General features: G+C 32.8%; 1 protein-coding gene and 1 pseudogene across 1 annotated transcript; both read left to right on the top strand.

Moving 5' to 3' along the window:
• Positions 1 to 2,555: 2,555 nt before the first annotated feature.
• On the top strand, positions 2,556 to 5,350 carry LOC107928048 (rust resistance kinase Lr10). Its single transcript, XM_016859203.2, has 4 exons — positions 2,556 to 3,311; positions 3,407 to 3,525; positions 3,904 to 3,933; positions 4,224 to 5,350. The coding sequence occupies exons 1-4, from the start codon at positions 2,587 to 2,589 to the stop codon at positions 5,276 to 5,278; spliced, it is 1,929 nt and encodes a 642-aa protein (XP_016714692.1). The 5' UTR covers positions 2,556 to 2,586; the 3' UTR covers positions 5,279 to 5,350.
• A 449-nt stretch (positions 5,351 to 5,799) lies between these two features.
• LOC107928063 (uncharacterized) lies at positions 5,800 to 7,100 on the top strand (annotated as a pseudogene).
• The last annotated feature ends 9,601 nt before the right edge of the window (positions 7,101 to 16,701 follow it).

Genomic DNA, 16,701 nt, shown 5'->3' with positions numbered 1-16,701 from the left:
CCTGACCCTCGCATGCGACCCGACCCAGTAGCAGACCCACTTTTTTTTCTTGGAGGGGCTAATTTCATGTTCAGCCCCTCAAATTTTGCACCTTAATGCAGTCTGGTCCCTACTGTTTATTTTTATTTTGGCCCCAGAAATTTTACATTTGTTTCATTTTGGCCCGCGTTGAAAAGCTGCACTGCGGGGCCGGGAAAATTTCTCATTTAGTCTCTCATGCCTTAAGCGCGTCTTATTTCAGTCCCCTTTCGACCTGTTTATGATTTTGCAATTAAAGCCTCGAATTTTAATTCCATTTCAACCTCATCCTCGGTTTATTTAATTTATTTATTTATAGAAAATGTTCTTTTATCATTACTTATTTTAAGTTTTTATATTTATTATTTATTTGAAATTGTTTTACATTAAAATTATTTTTATTTTTAGTTTTTATATATTATTTCTTATAAACTTATGTATGAATATCTTTCAATTTTTTTATGTACGTATATATATATTTTCAAAACTGTTTTATATGTTCTTTTTAAATATATTATTTATTTTTTTAATTGTTTTCATTGTTATTTATTTTTAGTTTAATTTTTATATATATTCCATTTATTTGAATCGTTATTATTTATTTTGAAATGCTTTCACAAATCATTCATTTTGAGTTATTATTTTCTTTAAATTGACCTATATATTTTGTTCGTTTTATTTGCTTTGATTATTAGTTTTTGTATTTGATGTGTTGTGTAATTATTGCCAGTATGCGTATTATTTCGTTTACTTGTATTTCCATGCTATGATAATTCATTCGTATATCATGTTGTTTGAAAATTATTTCACCATATTATAAATTGTCACCCCATCAACGCAACCCTTTTGTTCACACATTATTTCAAACATTACATTTTTTTTTATCTAAACATGCAAAAAATGAAAATTTCAAATAAGGCAATATTTTGTGTATTGGCGATTCGAGAAAATTGTATCTTAATTTACTGAGTTTCGATTTCTCGTTTAACCTAAATGGCAAAATATCCTTTTAAATTATGACTTTTGAATAAGCAAAATTTCGTGTTTAGATTTGAGAAGGTCGTACCCTAACTTACGGGGTTTCAATATTCGCAATAAATCTAACTACACGAATCTTTTTAAACATAAGTTTTTAAAACGATCTCGTGAATTAATAAAAGATCGTGTTCTAACTTACGGAATATAGTCTTTTCTAAAATCGAGAGAATCGAATGTCTTTCAAATAAATAAATTTTTTGGCATGTATTCTTGTATCAGGAATTCGATACGTTGTGTCCTAATGCATTGGATGTTACATGTTATTTTCTCGATATGAGGATTTTTTTTAAAAAAATAATAAAGGCAATATTTTGCATTTGAAAATTCAAGAAAGCGTACCCTAACGTGCTGGGTTTCGATCTCTCATTTGACCAAATAGCCAAATATCCTATTAAAACTTCAAAGTATGTTTTTTTTTGAAACCACAAGGTGATCTTGGCTTCGATGGTTTAAAGTATTGTGTCTTAACGTGCTGGATGTGATATTCCTTCGAAACAAGAGAATCTTAAATTTCAATCCATGTGCTTCGAGTTTTTTTAAGGATCGTATTTTTTAAAACTCTTCAAAGTTTTCAATCTTCGACACTAAGACACTAATTAATCAACTGGGTACCAATTTTTGGGCGTTACGAGGGTGCTAATCCTTCTTCGTACGTAACCGACTCCCGAACTTATCTTTCTGAATTTCGCAGACCAAAAGCGTTGTTTTAATAAATCTAGATTGTTTATTAAAAACAACGGTTTTTCGAGGTGACCAGATCACACATCATCAAAAAAGATTGGTGGCGACTCTCATTTTCGTTTTATTTTCAAAATTCAAGTCGACCCCATTTTATCAAAAAAAATGGTGTCAACATTATTTTTTGTTTAATTTAATCTTTGTTGTTAAATTTCTTGCATGGTTGTTTGACAGTTATTACAGTGGCAAATTGTTCACGCCCACTGTATCATCAGTTAGCATATTGATCTCAGTTCTGTTGTCACATTCGGTAGCTACTTTCTAGAAAACCTTCTCCCAAGCAATGGACAGCACCTCAACTACTGTCCATAGTACTGTGTTTATTTTGATTTAATGAAATATGTTTTGTAATTAAAAGGAGACAAAATTTAGCATAAAATTCAAATAATATTATCAAGAAAAAGAAACTAAAATAAAATTACAATTATGTCCATAAGGGAGGGCTTAGGTTAGGTGTAAATCAACATCAACCAAGTCAACATTCTAATAACAATAATTTCGGTGTTAGAAAAAAAACAATAATAGCATATAGTCAAAGTCAAACTCTTGAATTCGACCAAAAAAACAAACAGCAGCAATCTTTTGGTTTTAGTCGTGGGTGGTGTGCCGTTGACTTTTATAGTAGAAGCCACCCCCTATCCGCTCAGTCAAATGAACCCAATTGTAAAATAAAATTCATTCTATTAATTAATTAATTATTGGGTTTTTGGTGATAAAGTCATATTTAATCTTTGTTGTTTATTAAATCTCCATCTCTCAAATTGAACTGAAACTAGTTAAGCTATATTAGGGATGCTAAGACAAAAACTTGCATCATTTTTCCTCCTACTCCTTGCTTTGTTAACTCACTTTGGCCTTCATGTTGCCACCGGTAGAGGCATAGGAGACAAGCATTGTGGTTCTACTTTCTGTGGAAACCTTAACATCAGTTTCCCTTTTGGATTAAGAACCCAAGCCCATAGCTGTGGTCCTAATTTTAATGGGGTAGAGCTAGTGTGTGAGAATAACCGCACCATTTTCCCTATGAAAAAAGGGAATTTCCTTGTTAAACACATCTCTTATGTCAACCAAACTATTCTTCTCGTGGATGCGAGTCTAGGGGATGATAACTGCTCCGTTCCTCATAGTTCCTCCCCCTGGCTGAACCCATCTTTAGGGGTACTAGGCCTAAATAGAGCTGATATGAATGATCGTGGAGAGATTTATGTGGTAAATTGCAAGACCAAGATGATAAACTCTTCGGCTAATTACATCGATGCTTCTCGTTGCTCTACTTCTCCTTCAGATGCAGCTAATGGTTACTTTTATTTTTTGCGTACTGTAGCTGCGCCCTCTGATTTCCATCCTTCATGCACATTTGAAGCATTGGTTCCAATTACGCCTTCCGATATCACTGGCGTCTCTACTTTTGATATTTACCAAAGGTTGTTGAAGGGCACCCAATTCAAATGGTACTTTCCTAATGATGCTAAGGTTGGTGATGATGGTTGGCAGCAATGGAACTCAGTTTCTCACGTGTGAGCACTTTTCTTATTTTTTTTTCAATATGGAACTTAGTATTGTTTATATTTATTCGTAATTTTAGTGTTTATTTTTTGTTTGCATAATCCAGAGTGGGATCGTTGTTCTTGGGGTTGATGTATGGGATTAGCTTATATATACGAAGCAACACGGCCTTAATTCTCCGTGGCACTTCTATAGAGGGTTACTTCGTTGATGCGCCTAGTAGAGGTATGTTTTCCAGATTTCTTTAATATTTATATGTGAGTTTTTTTTTCCCACTTTTTCGCTTAATTAGCTCTCAGATATAAATGTTATAATATGATTATTAGTATTATTGATTTGAAACGATTGCTCACTCATTATGGATTGAGCATGTGGCACATTAATTCATAAATTTAATAGTCAATATGATTCTTGAATTATAATTAAATATTAATTTAAATATCTTTTAAAATATATTAAATTAATTGTGCAAAATCAAAATTCAACCAGTCAAGCAGTCTTATTAATTATTACTTAGATTTGTATAAGTATATAAATGCTAGGAAAATTATTTGTTTAATCTGCATTCAAGTAACAATTACTTTTTAATCTTTCTTTTAACAGGAGTACAGATTTTGTGTGTTACAATAACAGGTATGTATAAATCGGTACATTTATGATACTATGGTCAAAATAAAAATTATGTTTCGGAGTTTGTACTTGAAAAAATAGAGCATTTGCACATTGCTTAAATTAGGTTCCATCTACTGTTTCTTATTTCAATAGAAAATGAAAAGTTTAAAAGTAAAAAATAAATTAAAGATTCAACAAATAGCAAACAATACAAAAAAATAAAATAAGCATTAATCAAACCAAGTTTTAATAACTAATATATACATATCGGTGTGGATTGATTCTTTTACTTACTTTTTCTTGGAAAATAGGGATTATATTAGCTCGAACACTTTTGGGGATATCTTGTTTGGCTGTTCTTATTATACGGAAATTAAGAAGAAGACATCTGTCGGTAGATGATTTGATTGAGAACTTTCTTCAAAGTCAAACCAATTTTATGCCTATAAGATATTCATATGCTGAATTAAAGAGAATAACAGGAGGTTTCAAGGATAAATTAGGTCAGGGAGGTTATGGTACTGTGTTTAAAGGTAAACTTCGAAGTGGTAATCTCGTTGCAATAAAATTGCTAAAGGAATCGAAAGGTAATGGCCAAGATTTTATCAATGAAGTTGCAACTATTGGAAGGATTCATCATGTGAACGTGGTGCAACTTATTGGATTTTGCGTGGAGGGAAAAAAACAAGCTCTTGTTTATGATTTCATGACAAATGGGTCGTTAGACAAATTTATATTTTCAACAGGAAATAGCAGCTTGAGTTGGCAAAAGATGTTTGAGATAGTAGTTGGGGTGGGTCGGGGCATTGAATATTTACATAATGGTTGTGCCATGAAGATTTTGCATTTTGATATCAAGCCACATAACATTCTTTTAGATGACAATTTTAATCCAAAAGTTTCAGATTTTGGTCTCGCAAAATTATATCCAGTGGATGATAGTATTATTTCTCTCACAGCAGCACGTGGTACATTTGGATATATGGCTCCTGAATTGTTTTATAAAAATATTGGAAATATCTCGTATAAAGCTGATATTTATAGTTTTGGAATGATGCTAATGGAAATTGTAGGAAGGAGAAAAAATTTGAAAGATTCTGTTGACCATTCAAGTCAAAATTATTTCCCTACATGGATTTATGATCAATTTGAATTAGGGGAGAACATGAAGCTTGAAGACTTGAGTGAAAATGAAACCAAAATTGTGAGGAAAATGATAATTGTAGCCTTTTGGTGCATACAGACGAAGCCCATATATCGTCCTTCAATGACCAAAGTTTTGAATATGCTTGAAAGTGAAGATGAACTCCTTGAAATACCTCCAAAGTCTTTAGTATTTTCTATAGATCTGTCAAGTAGTAATTAGTAATTAAGAATTCAATAGATATGGGAATATAATTTATTGCAAGTTATGCAATGTTTCAATGGTCTTATTTAATTTTTTGATTTAATTTTTATTTTTATTTTTGAACAATCTCATTATATATTTTGACCATATCTGTTCTTTTTGACACAAGATTTAGAACTACCAATAGTCCCTTCTCAACCCATAAATAAGAGGATAATGTACTTCAGCGCACTCGAACCCACATCTTCCTGCATTGACAATAATACTCATACCAATCGAGTTAAAGACTCAATCGACATTTAATCTTTATTTTTAAACTTTTGTTTTTTATACATAACTATTAAGAAAACAATTTATATATGTGCAAGAAATTAATATAAAATCTTTAGAAATTTTTGTTTACACCCAATAGTTTAGATCATTTTCTTTGTATTCTATTTAATGGTTAAATCTGCATTCTTAATATAAGAAAGAATCTCTAGGAAGGAAAGAGAAGTCCATTATTTAATTAAATTATTTGACATTACAATTTGGGCTCAATGGCTCAACAAAGGTTAAGTTAGAAATTTTTTTAGGATCGAAATTAAATTGTAATTTTTATAATAGTTAAAATGTAATTTTATCATTTTAATAGTCTATATTTTTATAATTTTAAAAAAAATTAAATTAATTTTTTATCATTTTTAAGAAGGGTTAAAATAAAATTTTACTTTTACTAATTTAAAGTTTTAAAAATTTTGAAAAATCTAAATAAAAAACTTTTTCCGAGCCGGGCTCCCTGCGAACCCCTGGACTCAACATTAAAGTTTATGTCCTAATTCTATACCCCTAGGTTTGTGTACTAATTATATAAAAACAGTAAGAACTCCATTCCTAACAGTAATCGGAATCGGAATTCGATTCACAATCACAAATCTGAAACTAAAGTATATATATTATACACCCTATGTGCCAAGGCATTAGGGTGTAAAAGAAAGAGAAATAAGGTGTAGAAGAGGGGTCCCTCTTAGTGTAGCTTACCCTCCCAATTAATCCTCCATTAACAAAGCATTAAAGATGGATACCAGAGTGTGGAGAGGCCGAAAGCAGAGACACCCATTGACGAGGAGGAGATTGGGATCAGCAATCAAGGCAGTATGCGCAATTATATCAGTTACGCCTTGACTTTGCTTCAGGAAAACGGCTCCAATCAAATAGTGTTTAAGGCAATGGGAAAAGCCATTAACAGGCTGTAACTATTGTAGAGTTAATTAAGAAAAGAATTGTGGGTCTTCATCAGATTACATCAATTGGATCCACGAATATAACTGGTATGGGGGAGCCTTTGGAAGAAAGACTTGTTCCATTGGAGACCACTAGGCATGTGTCCATCATTACTATAACCCTTTCAAAAATAGAATTGGATATGTCATCTATCGGGAATCAACCTCCATTACCAGTTAATCAGGTGAAGGTAGGATCACATAATGGTCGAGATGGTAGAAGAAGGCCAATGAGTAGAGGGAATGTTGAGTATGAGGATGGAGGCGGGAATCACAATCGTGGCTATGGTCGAGGCAGAGGGCGAGGTTCCCGTGGCCGTGGACGTGGTGGATACAATGGACAACTGGCTGATAGGATGGAAGATGGAGGCTACAATTATGAAGTCCCTCCCCAAGGTGGCCGTGGCAAGGAATTAGAAATAAAAATGAAAAAGCTTTGTGACTTATCCTCCCTCTCACAAGCATATGTATTTTACAAATTATCACAAACCCAAGTTATTAGTTTTTATAATTCAAACCTATCCTTCAATATCATGGAACATCTCTTTTTCTTAAAAATGAATAAAAGATTATTTTGAAGAACATGGAGTATCTCATTCCAGATTAAGACATCATTATAGGTTAAGACAAAAAATCGTTTGGCATCTTGGAATAAATGAATGGAAAAACTAGTTAAGGAGTCATTATCAATACAATTTAGTTCAGAATAGATGGCTAAAATTAGTACCAAGACAATGACTCTCAACACTATTTGGCTCAAAATAAAGATTTAACAAAATAGGATTCAGATGAAAAAGAAAGATTAATTCATTACAAAAAAAAATTCAAGTGAACTCATTACTGACTCAAGAATATAAATTGAATCAAGAACAAAAATATAAAAAATTTAATTTTAAAAAACACTATGGATATGATTTTTTATCATATAAATATATTAATTATCAAGATAAGAGGGACCCGTATGCTTATGATCACCATTCCAAGTAAATAAGAGGGAAGAGAGTTCTTATCATTACAACATGGATAAACAAAATTTTTTTGATACACTGAGGGATATCCCTATCCATAATTATCTAGGAGAAGGCGATATCCTAGATGCTATGGGGAATTTTTCGCACAAAAAGTTTTTTAATTGAAGAATTCTTCATTTTTGTCTTAGAAATAAGGTCGATATTGAGTCCTGGGTCGATACCAGTACCAAGAGTAACAAAAATATTAAGACTGTGGTTAAGAATTATCAAATAATTGATAAAATGGACCTTTTTTTATTTCACAACTTATCAAGATTAAGAAAGCAACCCACCCAATAAAGAATGAAGCCATTTTGATTGGATGGGACTAAATTAAGAAATACTAAGTCATCCTATACCGAATCTAGAACTTTGGTTCTTCCCAGCATTTGTGTTGCTATATAATGCATATAAGGTTAAACCATGGATCATACCAATAAAATAACTTCTTTTCAATTTTAATGGAAATAGGAACATTAATAAAAATATTACTGAAAATAAAAAAAGGGACTCCCTTATAGCACCAAACGAAAAATAAATTATTGGATTAGAGAATCGAAATCAAGAAGAAAAAGAACCCATAGGTGAAGGGGGTCTTGTATCAGATGCATAAAAACAGGGAAATTTTAAATCCGTTCTCTCAAACCAAGAAAAAGATGTTAAAGAAGATTATGATAAATCAGACAAAAAAAAAAACATAAAAAAAAAAAAGCAATACAAGAGCAACACGGAAGCAGAGCTTGATTTCTTCCTAAAAAGGTATTTGTGTTTTCAATTGAGATGAATGATTCTTTAAATCAAAGAATAATCAATAATATTAAAGTATATTGCCTCCTGCTTAGACTGAAATATCCAAACGAATTTGTTATATCCTCTATTCAACGGGGAGAAATGAATCTGAATATTTTAATGATTGAGAAGGATTTAACTCTTAAAGAATTAATAAAAAAAGGAATACTGTTTGTCTGTGGGTAACTATAAGTATTTTGTTGGGAATATGGTGGAAGGGGCCGTGGGTTTACATCAAATAGGCAAATTCAGGCAGCGGCATGACGCGGTAGCAAAACGTAATCGAAACAGTATTGGTCCTGTTGGATGCAACTCTTGTTACGTCTTTAATTCTTTCTTCATTGTTTATATAGATTCTAATTATTCCCTTTATTGTTGAATTTACAGTACTATTAGTTGATCTGATGTTATCTATTAATTTTGTTTGAATATATTCACGTTTTATTTGATTTAATTATTGTTGAATTTTTAGTTCATCGATTTTGATTGCAATTTTCATAATTATTAAAAACAATAGACATAATTTGCAAATAAAGTATTAGAACAGAACCTGTCTATTTAAAATATTAGAAACTAAAACATATTTTTATATTAAAAAAAGGTGAAAATATCTCATAAACTAACAAGAATTAAAAAAAGTTGTGCTCAAGGCATATACCTTTCAAAATTAGAACACATGAATATAGAATTTGTAAAAATAGAAATAGGAAATGGATGAAGGGATGAATGAGGTATAGCTTCATTTACGTAACTCCTATAGCCAAAGGAACTTTCACATTTAATAGTGCAATCCTGCAAAAACCCCATTACCTACTTCTAAACCTATTTAATTCGATTTGAATTTAGGTATGATTTTTTATTTAAATTTAGTAAGTTTTAAATATTTTTAGACACATTTGAGATGATTCAAGGCATTTTAGCATTTAAAAAAAAGTATAAAAATAGTTTTTAAATAAATGAATGTTGTAATAATTGGATATTCATTGAAGATTTAAAAAGATTAAATTATTTTTATTTTATTTTTGTGATTTTAATTTGATTTTTTAATAATTTTACTCTTCCAATTGATGTTACACTAATATAGCCAACAAGAGAGAAATATAATGAACATTGTTCATACAAATTTTGTTTTCTCTCAATTCTTATTATTCCAAAAGAGGATACAAATGGTAAAATTGTTAGGGAGATGTTAATTGTTTAGGTTATTAGTACAAATTACAATTATAAATTATATTATCAAAATAATTATAATTAAAATTAACTATAAAGTACAAATAAATTAATATAAAGCTTTAATCCAAAAGTTTCATATTTTGGGTTTATAAATTGTACTAAGTGGATGACAACATTATTTCTTTCACAGCAACACGAGGTACATTTGGATATATAACTCCTTAATTGTTTTATAAAAACATTGGAAATATCATATAAAGTTGATGTTTATAGTTTTAGAATGATACTAATGGAAATTGTTTGAAAGAAGACAAATTTAAACATTTGTTGATCATTCAAGTCGAATTTATTTTCCTACACGGATTTATGATCGACTTGAACTAGAGAAGAGCATATAACTTGAAAACATGACACAAAGTGAAAACAGTCTCGTGAGGAAAATGATAATTGTTGCCATTTTGTTATGTTTATTAGATTGTTGTTGCTGGCTATTTAAGTGTTGTAGCTTATGTTAAGCTCCCAATTGTTCAGATTTGATTGGATGAACTACAAAGAATTCTTTACCTCTAATTGTGAAGTCAAACATGGATTTTCTTCTTTAATTCCTGTTTGGTTGGTATGTGTAGAAATATATGAAGAAAAATATCCAAAGGGTACTTTGACTTTTTTTGGTTATGAAATGACACTACAATTGGCTTTATTAGTGGACTGACTTTTCAGCACAGATTGATTGGCACCAGAAAGATATACATAACTTTCATTGGCACAAGGGTGAAAGAACAAGGGTGGGGGATGAATCATAATAACTGTTAGATGAAGAAATAGAATGCTTCACTTGGTTAGCCTCAGCCTTAATTAATTAATCTCCTTTCTCTGCCACTGAAACGTTAGGATAGCAAGACCAAAACTTCAATTATTTTTTCTCCTCCTGCACCTGCTGCCCCTTTCTCTTTCTTCCCTCGGGCTTCCACCGCTAGAAGCCTAGGCAAGGACTGTGGCCTTACTTTGTGTGGAAACCTTAACATCGGTTTCCCTTTTCGATTACAGTTGTCCTGCATTTGCTGCCTAATTAAAATATTAATTAAAATACAAAAATCATATACAAAAAATTTTCAATTAATCAAATAATGTTTGAACATGGATTTTCATCTTTAATGTTTGATTGGCCCTACTCGTAGAAATATATGAATAAAAACATTCAATGACTTAAAATCTTTTCGGACATAAGTTTGATAAGGCTCATATAGCTTGTTGATATGGCACTTCTACCGACATTTTTGAGATGACATATAATAAGCAGCTGCACAATAGAGATAAACAAAGTTAGCTGTCTGCTTCTTCTTAGTAACGTGCCTGAATTGAAGTAAGCTTAGATTTAGGGTCGATATGCTTGGACCAAAACTCCCACTATTTGGCCCTTGTTTTGTTTTGTTTTGTTTTTTTTCACTAGTCTCATGTTTGCGTCACCTAAGCCAAGCACCTGGCTCAACTTCACCCTTTTTTTATCAAAAACTCAGCCTCCCTAATTTGTTTTTTTTTAAAATCAGATAGTTGTATATATTTAGGTGAATACCTATTATTTTAATATGTACTACTAAACAAGGATTAACTTTTCATCGACTAATAGTTATTTTGTTCTAAAGTAAAATGATCCATGTTGAGTTTAAATCAATAACTAAAGATCAAAAACAAAAATTTGTGTTTGAAAGATGAAAAACAGAAGCAAAATCCGAATGTTGGATGATGAAGAAAAGATCAACTTCATTACTTGAATAAGCAAAAATGTCATATACATAAGTAGTTCAATTACATTGGTAAAAACCAAAACTTGCTTGTGCAAGTATCCAAGCTGTTAAATTAGCTTAAAGACAACCTAAATGACTACTAAATCAGCTAAGTACATGATTAATCCTTAGCTGAATAAACAAAAAAGGATTACAACCAAACTAGCAAAAGTCAACTATTACAAAAGCTCTACAACCGAATTACACCATGGACATTTGCATGCTGTTGTTGTGTTGCTTGGTCACTTGCATGCTGCTGGTGTGTTGCCACCTTTCAACACTCTTCCTTGGCTACAAAGCAGCAGACTCCAATTTCCTTATTCAAATACTCGAATCTTGTAGCAGCTAGTAGTTTGGTCAGAATGTCTGCAAGTTGAACCTCCGAGCAGCAATGAATTAAGTTGACTTCTTTTGACAATTCTGTTTTCCTTACAAAATGATACTTAATCTTGAAATGCTTGTCTTGCCATGAAAAATAGGATTCTTGGCAATAGCAACAGCTGATTGATTATCCACTTTGATCTCTGTTGCTTCCTCTTGATCAACATTCAAGTCACACAAAAGCTTCCTAAGCCAAATGGCTTGATTAATAGTAGTAGCAGCTGCAATATACTCTACCTCTGCAGTGGACTGAGCAACCGTCTGTTGTTTCTTAAAGCTTCAACAAAAAACTCCTGAACGAAGAAGTAGCGCGATTTGCTCTTCATATCATCAGCTGAGCCAGCCTAGTCACTGTCTGAATAGCCAACCAACTTCAACTCCTTAGCTCTCTCAAACTTCACTCCATAGTTTAAGGTCCCTTTGACATAACTCAAGACTCTTTTAGCAGCTTTAAAATGAGCTATATTGCAACAATGCATGAACCTCGATAGAAGGCTAATTGCATACATGATGTCTAGCCTTGTTGTTGTCAGGTAAAGTAGGCAACCAACCAAACTTCTGTAGCTTTTCTCATCCACACGATCATGATCCTAGTGCCATAGGAGTCCTAGCAGGCTTGCAATTTGTCATGCAGAATTTGCTTAGAACTTTCATTGCAAAAGCTTGTTGGCTTATAAAAATACCATGCTCACTCTGATTCATTTCCATACCAAAGAAGTAGGTTATCAAGCCTAAATCAGTCATTTCAAAAACATCTTGCATCCACTTCTTGAATTCTTTAATAAACTTACCCTTACAACCAGTAACTAGTAAATCATCTTCATACAAAGACACAATCAATAATGTTTCTTTCTCAGCCTTCTTCACATAGAGTGTAGGCTCATTGAAGCTCTTATCAAACCCCAGCCTTGACAAGTAGGCATCAATTCTGTCATACCAGGCTCTTGGAGCTTGTTTTAGACCATACAAGGCCTTCTTGAGCTTGTAGACCTTGTGTTCTTCACCAAAAACCTTGAATCCATCAGGTTGCTTAACAAAGATCTCTTCATTGAGAAATCCATTTAGAAAAGCTTATTTAACGTCTAGTTGGTGCACTTCTTACTGCTTCTGAGCAGCTAAGGCAAACAACAGCCTTATGGTATCTAACCTTGCAATTGGTGTAAAGATTTCAGAGTAATCGATGCCATGCTGCTGACTGTATCCCTTTACAACCAGCCTAGTTTTGTGCTTATTCAGTGACCCATCTGCATTGTTCTTGGTCTTGAACACCCATTTTACACCAATAACTTTCCCATACCTATCAACCAGCTCTCAAGTGTCATTTTTATGGATCATCTTCATTTCAGTTTCCATTGCTTCTTTCCAGCAGCCCTCCTTTGTAGCATCATCAAAGTAGGAAGGCTCGATAATGGTCATACCACATCTTTCATAGATGTTTATTAAGGTTCTAGTGCATCTAACAGGTGCATCATCATAATCATCCTCAGCATCAACTTCAATCTCAGCATGCTACAAGTTAAGATCATGCTGGTCTTGCTCACACAAGCTTGCATCTGTTCTATCCTATTTCCAACAGCTTTCTTCATTGAATTTCACATTTCTGCTCACAACGATCCTCTTAGTGGATGGATCAAAGACCCTATACCCTTTCTTCACACTACTATAGCCAACAAAGACTCTAGGCATGGACTTCTTCCCTAGCTTAGTTCTTTTCTCAGTTGGCACCAGTGTATAGCATATGCAGCCAAACACTTTTAAGTGTGAGACAGTTGGCTTGTGTCTAAACCAAAATTCAAATGGTGTTTTGCCTGTGGTTATATTAGTTGGTAGCCTATTTAGCAAATACACAGAGGTATTTACTTCCTTAACCCAAAAAATGTTAGGCATTTTGCCTTCAAACAACAGGCACCTGGCCATATCAAGAACATGCTTGTTCTTTCTTTCACAAACACCATTCTGCTATGGTGTATAGATGGTGGTTAATTGGTGTTGAATTCCAACTTCATCACAAATCTTCTAGAACTTTTGAGACATACTTAGTCCCATTATCTGACCTCAAAATCTTCAACTTGCAACTGACTTGATTTTTAGCTAATGCCTTGAACTTGTAGAAGAAGTCAGCCATATCTAACTTTTGTTTCAAAAAGCTCACCCAACAAAATCTGGTGTGATCATTAATGAACAATGCAAAATAACTATTTTCGTTCAAGGAGGAAGTCTTCATGGGTCTACAAATGTCAGTATGAACCAGTTGGAGTCTCTCTTGAGCTCTTCAAGCTTTATTAACAGTAAGAGGCAGTCTGGTCTACTTGCCAAGTTGACAGACTTCACAAACATCATTTCTAGGCTCGATCTTGGACATGTCTTCAACTAGACTCATATTGTACAGTAAGCCAATTGACTTATAGTTCACATGCCCTAGCCTCTTGTGCCACAAACATGATTCATTAGCTAGAGTTGTGTATGCCTTTGCTTCTAACTAATTCACATCCAAAATAAAGGATCTATCATGTACAGCTACTGTCACCAACACTTGATCAAAAAAATTTTGATCACACAAGTCTTTCCTTTAAAAATAAAGGAGTAACCCTTTTTCAACAACTGACCAACACTAAGTAAATTTTGATCAATATCAAGTACAAAAAGAACTTTTGAGATGGTTTTGTTACCTGACTGAGTACAAATCACAGCCTTGCATTTGCCTTTGGCCTCGATGAACTCACCATTCCCAATTCTAACTTTGGACACAAAGTTGGTGTCTAGCACCTTAAACATGCCTTCATCTGAAGCCATGTAATGAGTGCAACCACTGTCAATCAGCTAATTTTTCCTGACTTTGCTCGAACTTGCATAGTAAGAGGCAGTAAAGGCATGCTCCTCCTAATATTGCACATCCTCAGCAGCTTGAGCTTGATTCTACAGCTATGGTTGTGTTTTTGCCTTGTTCTTGCAAACCTTTTCAATGTGGGCTAGTTGCTTGCAACTTCTACACTGAATGTCAGGCCTGTATCAGTAATATTTTTCTAAGTGAGTGGTCTTTTTGCAATGAGTGCATGGTGGAAACTTCTTTTTAGCAGCATCCTACTTTTCTTTTTCTTTCTTTTCTGTCTAAGGCTTCTTGCCTTTGTAGCTTGAGCTCAAGCTTGAGCTTTCTCTGCTCCTGGCTTGAAAAGCTCCTTCAGAATGCTTCTCCATTTTGTTTGCTCTTCTCTGCTCTTATGTATAGAGAGCCTTTATCAGCTTTATCAAGGGTATAGCTGATAGGTCCCCCGAGTCTTCCAAAAAAGAGATTTTTGACTCATACTTCTCTGGTAGAGTACTAATGACATTTTCAATCTGAAACTTCATTTTGAAGGCATGACATAGCGTTATACTTTTTGGCATAGTCCTCATTGTGCTACTTGATTTGAGCTATAGTTGGATTAGATCTCAGAGGTGGTGGCTCTGTGTAAGTTAGAAAAACACTTTACAAATCATGAGCCTGTAGATATGCCTTCATTTTCACAGCCCAAATGTTGTAGTTTTCATCAACAAAGACAGGTGGTGGTGGTGGTGGGGAAAAACCCATCCTTTTGCAACAACTAAACAAGCCAACAAAGATAGCTTCTGTTTCTTTTCTTTTAAGCATGAATCATTCAAAGAATCAACACAAACCAACACATAGCAAAAGCCCTCAAAGATGACAGGCTTTTGATACCATTTGTTGAGTTTAAATCAATAACTAAATAAAAAAAACAAAAATTTTTGTTTGAAAGATGAAAAACAGAAGCAAAATTCAAATGTCAGATGATGAAGAAAAGATCAACTTCATTACTTGAATACGTAAAATGCCATATACATAAGCAGTTCAATTACATTGGTAAAAAAAAACTTATTTGTACAAGTATCCAAGCTGTTAAATCAGCTTAAAGACAACCTAAATAACTACTAAATCAGCTAAGTACATGATTAATCCTTAGTTGAACAAACAAAAAAAAGGAATATAACCAAACTAGCAAAAATTAACTATTACAACAACTAAATTTCACCATAGACATTTGCATGCTGCTACTGTGTTGCTTGGTCACTTGCATGCTTGTAATAGCCCGATTTTAGGCCTAGTCAGAACAGTGGTTTCGGGACCACAAATCTGACGAGAAAAAAAATGTAATGGCCTGAATTTTCAGAGGTGTCGGAACGGTGATTCGAGATCACTAAATTCGACAAATGGGTAGAAAATATTATTAATTCAGTAAGTATAAGTTAAATGTGAAGTTAGGAAAATTTTTGAAATAGTGAATAGTGCACTAGAAATAAATATTAAAATAATTAGAATCGAAATGAGGTATCAAGACCTCGGGGATTTTAAACTGAGCCATAAATATTTTTATAAATATTTATGGATATTTATGGAGTATTAAAAAGTTAGTATTAAAGTTTCGCTAAGAAATTTTAAAGTTCCGATAATTAATTGAACAAAAAGGACTAAATTGTAACAAATGCAAAATTTTGGGAAATGATTAAATAGCTTAAATGATAAAAGGAAGAGGGATTAAAAGGCAAATAGACCCAAGGTCTATTTGGGCTGGACGGCAGGGGCATGAAATCAGCAAGAAAGTAAGGAGAATTAAGGGCAGAATTGGAAAATTGCAAAATTTGCTTAATAAAGTTAGGACCCAAGTGGAATTATCTAGATTTCTCTTCATTTTTCTGAATTATCATCAGCAAAAACACCATGGAAGGGCTTCTTCAAGCTGGTTCTTCATATTTTTACTACAAGTAAGTTCAATTCTTGACTATTTATTGAAATTTTGTATTTTTATGACTTTTACAACTAGGCCCACTTGTTAAATTCATTAGTTTTTGATTTTATGAAAGAAGTTGAAAGTTGATATGAATATGTGCTGGAATTATATGATGATTTATCATGAAATTAGATCTTTAAATTGTTCATATGTTGATTTTATTGAAAGAATTGAATAGAAAGTGAATGTTTGGGACCTAATAGTAAAAGAGTTTGAAGATAGAGTTACATGTGGAAATTCTGGATTTCAATAGTTGAG

Source organism: Gossypium hirsutum, chromosome D01 (genome assembly GCF_007990345.1).
Source record: "Gossypium hirsutum isolate 1008001.06 chromosome D01, Gossypium_hirsutum_v2.1, whole genome shotgun sequence".
Taxonomy (NCBI): Eukaryota; Viridiplantae; Streptophyta; class Magnoliopsida; order Malvales; family Malvaceae; genus Gossypium; species Gossypium hirsutum.
Note: the sequence above shows the minus strand (reverse complement) of the source record. Positions and strands in the feature narration are given on the sequence as shown.